Raw genomic sequence first — 11,646 nt, 5'->3', positions numbered from 1 at the left:
GAGAGATGTGTTTGAGAACATGAAGTCACGTGATATTGTGTCTTGGACAGCTATGATTTCAGCTTATGGATTCAGCGGGAAAGGCTGTGACGCAGTGGCATTGTTTTCGAAAATGCAAGATTCGGGTCTCGTCCCTGATTCAATTGCGTTTGTCACAACGCTCGCTGCTTGTAGCCACGCAGGATTACTAGAAGAAGGTCGGAGTTATTTCAAACTCATGACAGATCATTACAAGATCACTCCTAGGTTAGAGCATTTGGCTTGTATGGTGGATCTTCTTGGCCGAGCCGGGAAAGTGAAAGAAGCTTACAAATTCATACAAGAAATGTCATTGGAACCAAACGAGAGAGTTTGGGGAGCGCTATTAGGAGCTTGCAGGGTGCATTCTGATACCGAAATCGGTCTACTAGCAGCTGATAAACTTTTCCAGTTAGCACCAGAGCAATCGGGTTACTACGTATTGCTTTCTAACATATACGCAAAGGCTGGAAGATGGGAAGAAGTGACAAACATCAGACATATAATGAAGAGCAAAGGGTTAAAGAAAAATCCCGGATCAAGCAATGTTGAGGTCAATGGAGAAATTCATACATTCTTAGTAGGCGACAGGTCACACCCGCAGTCCGATGAGATATACAGAGAGCTGGATGTTTTTGTAAAGAAAATGAAAGAGTTAGGTTATGTTCCTGATTCAGAATCAGCACTTCACGACGTAGAGGAAGAAGATAAAGAAACGCATTTAGCTGTTCACAGTGAGAAGTTAGCCATTGTGTTTGCTCTCATGAACACAGTGGAAGAAGACAGTAATAACGCCATAAGAATAACGAAGAATCTTAGGATTTGTGGAGATTGTCATGTTGCAGCAAAGCTCATCTCGCAGATAACTTCTCGGGAGATCATCATCAGAGACACCAATAGATTTCATGTGTTCCGGTTTGGTGTTTGCTCTTGTGGTGACTATTGGTGACTGAGAAACTAAATGTTAAACAAAAAAAACATTACAGATCAAAACGCAGCGTTTTGATGATGGTGAGAGTTTTACACTTTTTAAGACAATATCTTGTTGGGTTTATACCAATTAGAATATGACACGTTATCACTGGTAATGAAAAATTCACCAAATAGATAGGCTAATCTGAAAATCCTTCTTCTTCAGCTTCTGAGCTCAGGACTCAGAGATAGAGAGATAGACAGCGAAAGGTTAGAGATAACAGTAGTAGTATTACCGATGTTTGAGTCGGTTATGGCCTTACGTCTCCCCAACGGATTTTGCTCTTCGACGGCGTTACTCCGTAATCTCTATTCCCCTCTCTCTGTTATTCGAATGTTTTCTTTACATTCTTCATAAAAGCTTTGTATTACTTTGCAGAGTATCGTTCTAATTCGACCTCGGAAGAAGGAGGAAGTTGCTTCCATTATGCTTCTCGCCGCGTCTTTCAGCCTCAACGTCTAAACCATATTGATGGGTACACTGATAAATTGACTTTGCTCCGTCATTGAATTAGATATTAGTTTCACGGGTTGGATTTGTTTTTAAATGGCTTATCTTTCGTTTATAGATACTTAGTAGTAATGCAGTTGTGTTTCTTGTTAACTTTGAATGTTAAAAATTTAGTACTACGTTAGATACTTTGTCTGTGAACCTTGGAACCAGTCAAAGTCTCAAAAATCGTTTCTTTTGAATTTTTGCTTTGATATTTCAAATTCTCACATTCATATTTGTGGTAAAACAAATTAATTGACTTATATGCACTTTACTAGGAGTGGACTTCTGAAGTACAAAGGTGACTATTTTTCAAAAAAACTCCCAAGGAAGAAACGAATTCAAGCCACAGCAGAGTACGTAGATTCAGCTTCAGATCCAGAAAAGCAAACTGGCAAATCAAGGTATCATCCTTCAGAAGAAATCAGAACCTCCTTGCCACAGAATGCCGGAGATTCCAGGCTTTCACCTGCAGAAACTACTAGAACCATCATTGAGGTGTTATATTGCGTCTTTTCAATCAGCATAAGCTATCTTTTTGGTGAAAACATTGTTGGACCAATGCATTACATTACATGCATTGTTGTTGTCGTCACATGTTAGTGTGTTTAGTAGTTTTGCTTGCTCCTATTATGGGTTGGGTTGCTTCATATATTCATCTATCAATTTTCAGTAGTCCTCTACTCCTCTATAGAATCCTCTTATGTGGTAGAGAAAAGTTTTTTTATCTTGTCAAAGTCTATGTAAGTCTGCATCGTATATGTTCCTCCGTTTTCAGTTTTCTTGTATTTATTTTTGTTCATGATCCGTTTTTGTGCATCTAACATTTCCCGTAGTGTGTCTTGTTCAGGTGAACAATAAAGGAACCCTGATGCTTACAGGTTCAATTGGTGATGGAGTTCATGAGAATATTCTCTGGCCAGATATACCATATATAACAGATCAGAATGGAAGTAAGAGAAAAACTAATCATCCTTAGTTCCCTGTCATGATTTAATCTACCTAACACCATCAAAATTAAATTGAATTACCCTAATGCTCTTCAGATTTATACTTTCAAGTAAAGGAGGATGAGGATGTCATGCAGTCTGTTACTTCTGAAAATAACTATGTGGTATGTTATGCATATCCTACTTACATTATATGTGTAGCAAGATGGGGTATGTTCCAAGTGTTTTGATTCCAAGCTTTGTCAGATGAGAGATCTGTTCCTTTTTTTCTGTTAGATTAGCTAAAGCAGCTATCTTGTGACGTTTTTCAATTCTTTTGTTTATTCTACATTATTATAAATCTAAACGCACACATATGGATCAATAAGCAGCCTTCTAGCGATATGTTTCTATTGATTATACTGTTCTGTGTAGGTTTTTCTCTACCTTAATATGTACTAACCTTTAAGATGTTGTGGATGAATTGCAGCAAGTAATAGTAGGTTTTGATACAATGGAGATGATCAAGGAAATGGAGCTGATGGGTCTATCTGATAGTGACTTTGAAACTGATGATGATGAGAATGAAGGAGAAGATGACAGTGAGGATACAGGAGATGACGAAGATGAGGAGGTTTAACAAAAAAAATTTCGTCTTTTATATTAAGTCACTAAGGAAGTCTATGAGAGGAATACTTTTGCCATGTCTTAGCATGCTTCACTAGGAACGATATTCTTGACTTCAGGAATGGGTTGCTGTTCTAGAGGATGAAGATGAAGACGACGATGATGATGAGGATGATGACGATGATGATGAGGATGATGATGATGAATCGCTTGGAGACTGGGCAAATTTGGAAACAATGAGGAGTTGTCATCCCATGTTCTTTGCAAAGAGAATGACTGAGGTTAACTTATAGTCTCAAATTCTAAAAAATGTGTTGTGATTCTATATAAAAACGATATGGAAGATCATTTAACTCCTGAGGCTAAAATAGAATGACTGAGGTTAACTTTTTAACACATTTTTTTTTGTTAAATCTAGGTTGCTTCGAATGATCCTGTTGATTGGATGGATCAGCCATCTGCTGGTCTTGCTATCCAGGGACTTTTGAGTCATATCTTAGTGGAAGATTATTCAGATATCCAAAAGAGACTTGCTGACAGCAATTCTACAATTACGAGCGGAAACAAGGATGCAGAAAACTTAGAAGAGAAACTTGCAGACATTAGTAAGGCAGGTGGTGAAGAATCTGAGATAGATTCATCGGAGGGTGAAAAACCAAGAAATGTGGTCGCATTTTACAAGCTGGAGATGATAAGAATTCAGCTTATTACAGCACAAGGGGATCAGGTTTGCAATAAAGCTTCTCAACTAGTTTATCCATGTTCGTGCGAAATATCTTTCTCTTCTATCTAACCATGGTTGCATATCTGGAAAACTGTGTTACGCTTGTTCTTGCTTTGTTTCATATTTTGCTACTCTTATGGTTCTCCTTTTCAAGCTTCAGTTCTTTTCTAGAGATTCTTCTTTTTGTTGCAAGCTTATGCTTACTAGCGTCATTTAACTTTTGGGAACAGACTGAAGTTGAGGTGGAAGATGTCAGAAAAGCACAACCTGATGCTATTGCTCATGCATCAGCTGCAATCATAAGCCGTTTAGAAGAATCTGGTGATAAACTAACTGAAGCCCTCAAATCTCTGTGTTGGAGACATAACGGTGTTCAAGCAGAGGTAAATTAGCTGCAACTTAACTCTAGAAGCTCTAGTTACGAACTGAAATTTAACAGGAAATTTCTGTAGGTTGAGGTTGTGTTACGAACTAAATTATTTATTTTGCAGGAAGTGAAGTTGATTGAGATAGATTCCTTGGGTTTTGACCTCAGGCTTTGCGCAGGAGCTAAAATTGAATCATTGCGGTTTGCATTCTCGACAAGGGTAAATTAGTTCTCTACTTTGATATTCTAAAATCTTGTTTCTGATCTATGTTATGTAAAGAAACTGTGTCTTAATTAACAGAGTAATTGATCATGTTATAACATTACATGCCAATCGAAACTCGTGCAGGCAACATCAGAAGACAACGCAGAAGGACAAATTAGAGAACTATTATTCCCAACTACACACCCGTCTAAGCAACCGAAGTGAACAAGTCAGAAGGAGTGTTGATGCTGTGGTAGTTTTCAGTCAAGCTGCGCCAGAGAAAACAATTCCATGAACCAAACTCCAAACAAAGCAATGCGTAGGTTTATGGAACAAACATGAACAAGTTCTTGGAGATGTAGCCCAAGAATAAATCTGTGGCATGGAGCTATTTTTCAATTGATTTTTGAACGGTGTAGTTTTGTTTTAAATTGGTTTCAAGTTCGTGGGTTACTCAGTTGTGCATTGAAGTTTCAACCCATTCTTTAGAAAAATGCTTGCTCATGCCAAAATCCCCTCTAACAGGACCTCAATTTTGGTATATACTGATCAATCATGATCTTTCGGGTTACTGATTTGCTTTCTTTAGCTCTATCAAAGATGGCAAAGCATATGAAAGAAACACACAAGAGAGGTTAAAGTGGAAACAATCCTAAATCCCTTTCTACCCTCGATTTCTTAATATGTAACGTTTTAAGATTTTGTCTAGAACAAACATGTAACTTACAGCCATTGAATTAGGTAAAAATTTAAAAGTTCTATATTATTTCACACTATTTTTGTTGTGTTGTCGTCAAGCTTTTGTCTCTTTGCCTCTGGTTCCTCGGGTCGTGGCATCATCCCCATTGAAGCGTCTGCAAACTGACTATGAGGTGGTGGCACTAAAGCAGAATAGTCAGCATCCTCCAGAACAGCAAAATAGTCAACACCACTCACAAAAGCATGCAAATCAATCATAGCTTCTTCCTCCTCCACCTCCAGCTTCTCCAACTGTAGACGGAGGTAAAAATCCTCAAGAACAGTCTTCGTACAGGCATTATCGGAAGGCTCTAATACTCTGGAATATGCATCAACAATCACACTATATAAACTGAACATGCTATTAGTTGGCTCCATAAACTTAAACTGAGGTTTCATAACCACTTCCTTCATCAAATCGTGACAAAAATGCATCCCATAACGCGCCACATACAGAGCTGTGAACTTCATAATACCAAGCTCCTTGAGCGTGATCTTAGCACCAAATGCATATGGAAAATCATATCCACGTCTTAAACGCTGCTCCCTTGAGGATTGAGCCTCCTGATCAGGTTGTGTTAGCTGGTCAATCATCATTGAAGTACGTTCAGGTGGATCCATGATTGCAGAATAGTCGTCATCTTCCATGTGAGCAAAACAGTCAACCCCACTCACAAAAGCATGTAAATCAACCATAGCTATCTCTACTCCCTTCTGCAGCTCGCATAATCGAAGGCGTTGGTGAAAACCCTCAAGCACGGTCGACAACATACAAACATCAGGCTTCTTCAGCTTGATAGAAGACTTTAACACTTTTCTATACGCATTAAACAGCCCCAAGTAAAAATAGAAACGGCTATCGGAAGGATCCAAGAACTCAAACGATGGTACCTTCTCTAAAGCACACGAAAATTCAGAGCTATACCGCGCCACAAACTGCGCTGTCAGCTTAATAATACCAAGCTCCTTAAGTGTGATCCCCATAGCAGGGACTCTAAATGTTAGGCTTCTTAGAATAGGAGCACGTAAAGAAGTATCACCTATACATTCATATTGTTTACCAACACCGTGATTAGTAAGCTGAGATCCCAATGGAAGCTGCAAAAGCATATAAGGCCGCTGAGTTTGTTGTGTTAACCGCTTCATCATCACTGAAAGGCGTTCAGGTTGTGGCATGGTAGCTGAATACTCAGCAACGTCCATGTGAGCAAAACAGTCAACACCACTCACAAAAGCAAACAAATCAATCAAAGTAGTCTCCTCCACTCCATCCTCCAGCCTCTCCAATTGAAGACAGTTAGAAAAGTTCTCAAGAACGGTCCTCGTACAAGCATCACTCTTCTTCAGTTTTTTGGAAGGCACTAGTACTCTGGAATACGCATCAACAAGCACATCGAATATATTGAACCTGATCTCGGTTGGATCCATAAACTCAAACGGAGGGTTCATACGTATTGTCTTCTTGGAAGAAGGGCGAAAAAACATAAACTCAAACAGAGGATTCATAGCCACTCTCATCATCAAAGCCCGGCGAAAACGCATCCCATACCGCGCCACAAACTGCGATGTCAGCTTAATAATACCAAGCTCCTTGAGTGTGATCCTTATAGGAGGAGGCGCAAAAGCAGTTTCTGCATCGCCTAGACAATCATGAGTAGCTGAAGCATCATCAGGTAGTTGAGGCTGCATTGGCCAGTGCATCATCATTGAAAGGCGTTCAGGTGGTGACACAGCATCGTCCATGTGAGCAAAACAGTCAAGACCACCCACAAAAGCATGCAAATCAATGACAGCAGTCTCCACACCTTCCTCCAGCTTCTCTAATTGGAGACTGTTGAAATAACAATCAACAAGGGAGTCTACCATAGCACCATTATTGGAAGGTTTTAATACCCCTGAATACGAAACGACAAGCGCATCATAAAGAGTGAAGTTGCTATCAGATGGCTTCATAAAGTCAAACCGAGGGTTCATAACCACTGTCTCCATCAAAGACTCACGAAAAATATCCCCATAACGAGCCACAAACAGAGCAGTGAACTTAATAACACCAAGCTCAATCTCCTTGAGAAGGTAGGATTTTGCATCGCATACAGGCTCCTGAGATCCACCTCCTTGATTATTCTGCTGAGAACGGTATTCAGCAAGCTTTTGCTGGTACAATGCGTGACAAGGGTGGTCTGAGCTTTTCAAAAAATCGAATATGTTATTGTCCATATTAAGGTCCAAGATCAACTTCTCAAGCTCCGGTCCCTTTACTGCAACCATACGTGCAGTTTTCTCTACCCACCATCCAGTGGTTTCTGGAGGCTGCTCAGTGATTACTACACCCTCCGACATTGTTTGTTTTTCCTACACTACTGAAATTGAAATTGGTTGATTAAAGAGAAAGAGATTGGTAGAAAAACCCAGGAATTTACCTTTTTCTATGAGAGAAAGAGATTCGACAGGGAAAATTAAAGAGAACTCGACGACGAGATAAAAAAAGAAAACCCTAGTAGATAAACAGAGAAATCGTCAAGGTTGGCTTTTTATAAAATTGTCATTTCAATCTTTTGGGATATATGCCATTTATCAAATTGGGTTGGGCCAATGTTGGCCCAGTGTAAAAAATAGCAAAATTGGTGTAAAAAGCCGCAAAATTCAAATAATATTTTTTTTTTTGAAAATTTTCTTGTAAAATATGATATCAATAATACCATAAACTAATAATCATGTAGTTATATATATATATATGTTTATATAATAATGTATACTTTAACATTTTGATTTTTTTTTTCAAAAGCTCACATCTATAAATCAATTGTTATGTTGTATTTTTCAAACTATAATGATATAAAATACTCTATAACATGTCATAAAAATAACTATTTTTTTAATTTTTTCAAATATCTAGATATGCATCATTTAAATGTTTTTCTATTTATTAACATGGATGTACCTTTATAGTAAAACCTCTATAAATTAAATACTCGATAAATTAATAATCGCTATAAATTAATAAATTGCAATTAATAACTATAACGGTTTTGAGGATTAAAAAACCTCGATAACAAAGTTATGTTATATGACTAAATGCAAAGGTTTATTTATACCTTAGGCCACACACACATTTTATGGAATTTTTCTTAGTCCAACTACCAAATTCCTTTTTGGAATGATCAATATTCTAAGGGTTAATTTGTTACCAATATTCTAAGGACTCCTCCTTATAGTCCTATTTGATATTCAAGCTCTTGTAAATCCACAAGTTTAAAACTTGGGATTAAAGGTTTATTTTGTACAAAATATGCTTATTTTCTAAAAATCTATTCCGATTGTTTTGGTAGACAGAGACAAAGACAAAATTGTTAGAATTGACGTCTTGTTTAGAAAAACATTGTCAAAATATCTTTTCAATCAATTCAAATTGGTGATATGTTTGCTATAAAGTAAACATAGATCTAAAAAATAGTTGTTATTATCGTTAGTTGTTCTCATTGGGAATCATCATGTTCATTGAGTTTATTTTATTGTTTGGACTTGTATTTAATTTTGATTCGTGCACATTGTTAAGTTTTATTATTAAAAAATACCTAAATTTGTTGAAATTATTGTCTTTGTACATTGTTCCAACCCGCCGACATTATTTTTCTTCTACAACCACTAAAACATATGGAAGAAATAGCTAGGTTAAGATCAATTAATTAATACAAGGATCCGATAATGAACTTCTGACTAAAAGATTAGTAATTGAGATTTGATAGGGAGAAAAAAAGAAGCAGAGAGAACGACACCGACTTAAGTCCCATAGGAGGATGCTTGAACTCTTGTAAAATGACGATGGCTCCGGAAAGTCGGACTTTGGCGATGGCCTCAGAGATGTTAGGGGACTCGACAATAATCCCACTACTAATTAAATTAATGAAACAAAACAAGAAGCTGTGAGTATAAAATAAGTTTTTTTTTTAATAATTTATTGACGAGAAGAAGTCTCTGCTAATGTAATCAAGACCACAATGCCGCAGGAGTCCGATAACTTGAGTTCAACTTGGGTATTATTAGCCGCAGAAGTCTCTGCTAATGTACTCCCATCCTCTGTTGCCCCCAAACAACTGTTTGTAAAAGGCGTGAGCGCGTAAAAGGCTTTCATGATTCTTCAAGGTGAACTCGTGTTTCGGAGGCCCCTCCATCCTAAATCAATCATAATCGTTGTACCACTCCATTAGTCAAATTCAGTTTAAAGAAACAAAATATGTAGCAAACAAACACAAACTAATTAATTACGTGGCAAGGAAAACCATAGAAATGTTTACTTTAATTACAACTGAAATTATGTGGAGATTATGTTTAATTGCAATTATTAATGATTGTTTTGGAATTAAACTATTGAAATCAAAATCATTTGTTTATAAAACTATTAATTAATGGAGCATCTGAAAATTTTGTTAAAAAAAATCTCTTCTCATCTTTATTTGATCATATTTTTAAAACATTAGTTAAACCATTACATATATCATATAATAAATAAAATTCTACATTTTATCCAAATATATTCTGATTCAATTATTTTAAACAGACATAATATTGTCAATGAGCAGAAAAAATAAAATAAAATGAACGTTGCGCATGGCTAAACATTTTGGGTGGTAACTCAAAAACATCATAAAATAAACAAAAATGATTAAGTTTGGTTTAATTGGATTCTTTTTTTGGACTGTATAATTTATCGAATATATGAAATATTCAGAAATATGTTTTTGAATAGACCAAATCTATGATTTTATTCAGATTGTTTGGCTAACCCTCCAAAAAATAGATATCTAGTTCTATATATATTTTAGAACGAAAAAATAATATATTAATAATGGTAAATAAGCACTTAAAAAGAAAATTAAAACTTGCATTTGTATCATAAGAATATGCAGGTTGGTGAAATTTATAATCAGGGTATTTAATCAATTTTTGTATTACTAGAAATAAACTAATAACGTTATGATGAATATTTAGTATCAATTGAAAGTATTATAGTTAGGGATGTCAAAATGGGTCAAGATTAATGAGCCAACTCAATTCAACTCAACTCATGAATCCTAATGAATTTATAATTTTGACCCTAATGAGTTGATGGGTTAAATAAGTTAATGATTAAATGAGTTCTTAAGTCAAATGAGTTTGGTTTATAATGGGTTTATGAGTTAACCACTAGCTCATCATTTCTTCATTATAAACCTAATATTATCAATATCATCATCATAATACCAACATCATCATCGGTCTACCATCATATCAACATCATCATACTATCATCATCATCATCATACTACCATCATCATATTAACATCAACATACTATCATCATCATCATCATACTACCATTATCATATCAACATCATCATACTACCATCTTGTAACTATCATCATCATCAACATTGTCATATCATCATCATCATCATCATCATCATCATCATCATCATCATATTTTCATAATCATATTAACATCACCATCATCGTCATCATATCAACATATATATATCATAGTCAACAGTATGATGCCATCATCATCATCTTATAATTTAATTAATAATAATTTTTATATTAAATATTCATTAATTTAACAATTGGGTTGGAACCCCATCAACAAACCAAATTGATTTGATTGTTGGAAATTATGTCTTAATGTATAATTTTACGGTAAAAACTCTCCAAAAAGTGACATATATAATAGTCTCCGAACTAAACTATCCGATTAAATGTATCAAATGTTCCTGGTTCAAACTTCAAAGTTTGGTTTTGATTTATCGAATTGAAGCTAGTAATTCCTCCTATTTACCTATTTGTGGCTATGTGAGTACGTAACCGAAAGAAACGTAACCAATTTGTGACTTCCGGTTAAGCGGCTACACAATCTCCATAGTAGCGGACATTTTATTTCAAAGACAATTTAGTAACGAGATCGAGTAGGAGTGAGGTCGTTTTCTGCTAGCATGGCTAAGGCAATAATTGTCGTTGAAAATAAATATTATTAAACGAGATCATGAACACGTATAGCGATTTTTTCTTTCTTTGATCACACAAATCCGCACATAAACAAGATTAGCTGGCTAACTAATCTGAAATATACGATTAGATAAGAAAGATCAAAAATAAAATACTATCAGTAACACAATACTTTTAATCATTTTTATTAGAATAGTATAATCCAAAACCAAGTAAAAAAAACACCTTCAATTAAAGGCTGAAAAAAACATATATAAAATTAAAACAGAAGGCTACTGAGATACTCCACACGCTGATCGAGATCTTCACCTGCTCATCAAATTTATCATTTGACAGCGTCTTATTGTACTTGATATATATTCTTGTAGCCACATATTTTTAGTCAACTATATATTCTCGATCACATAGAGCTAACAAAGTCAACAATTTCAACCACATCTTGGAGTATAGAGTTGGAATTCACCACCCTACAATTCAATCTGATTTGTCCTTGAGTTCCTGTGAGAGGTGTGATATTTCCCATCCTATTCATCGCCTCCACAAACGCATTGAAGAAGGTTTGTGTGCTATTAGCATATGATCTCACCAAAGGGAT

At 35.8% G+C, this 11,646-nt stretch overlaps 4 protein-coding genes across 4 annotated transcripts in view; 2 read left to right on the top strand and 2 right to left on the bottom strand.

The window, feature by feature from the left end:
- LOC104715456 (putative pentatricopeptide repeat-containing protein At3g49142) overlaps positions 1-975 on the top strand; it is a 3,493-nt gene extending 2,518 nt beyond the window's left edge. Inside the window, exon 2 of the mRNA XM_019230003.1 lies at positions 2-975. Within this exon, the coding sequence (XP_019085548.1) occupies positions 2-967 (966 nt within the window). The 3' untranslated portion in view covers positions 968-975. The remainder of the gene's footprint in view (position 1) is intronic.
- LOC104711418 (uncharacterized protein At3g49140) lies at positions 1,157-4,906 on the top strand. The gene is made up of 11 exons (XM_010428116.2): positions 1,157-1,292; positions 1,370-1,466; positions 1,762-1,981; positions 2,334-2,436; positions 2,530-2,597; positions 2,903-3,046; positions 3,159-3,320; positions 3,458-3,766; positions 3,994-4,146; positions 4,255-4,350; positions 4,480-4,906. Exons 1-11 carry the CDS (start codon positions 1,229-1,231, stop codon positions 4,558-4,560), a joined length of 1,497 nt encoding a protein of 498 aa, XP_010426418.1. The 5' UTR covers positions 1,157-1,228; the 3' UTR covers positions 4,561-4,906.
- On the bottom strand, positions 4,991-7,615 carry LOC104711417. Its single transcript, XM_010428115.2, has one exon. The coding sequence runs from the start codon at positions 7,411-7,413 to the stop codon at positions 5,104-5,106; it is 2,310 nt and encodes a 769-aa protein (XP_010426417.1). The 5' UTR covers positions 7,414-7,615; the 3' UTR covers positions 4,991-5,103.
- The window catches only part of LOC104711416 (peroxidase 34-like), a 2,631-nt gene continuing 2,247 nt past the window's right edge, over positions 11,263-11,646 (bottom strand). The window contains exon 5 of the mRNA XM_019229803.1: positions 11,263-11,637. Within this exon, the coding sequence (XP_019085348.1) occupies positions 11,452-11,637 (186 nt within the window). The 3' untranslated portion in view covers positions 11,263-11,451. The remainder of the gene's footprint in view (positions 11,638-11,646) is intronic.

The sequence above is a fragment of the Camelina sativa genome, chromosome 9, assembly GCF_000633955.1.
Source record: "Camelina sativa cultivar DH55 chromosome 9, Cs, whole genome shotgun sequence".
In the NCBI taxonomy this organism is placed as follows: Eukaryota; Viridiplantae; Streptophyta; class Magnoliopsida; order Brassicales; family Brassicaceae; genus Camelina; species Camelina sativa.
Note: the sequence above shows the minus strand (reverse complement) of the source record. Positions and strands in the feature narration are given on the sequence as shown.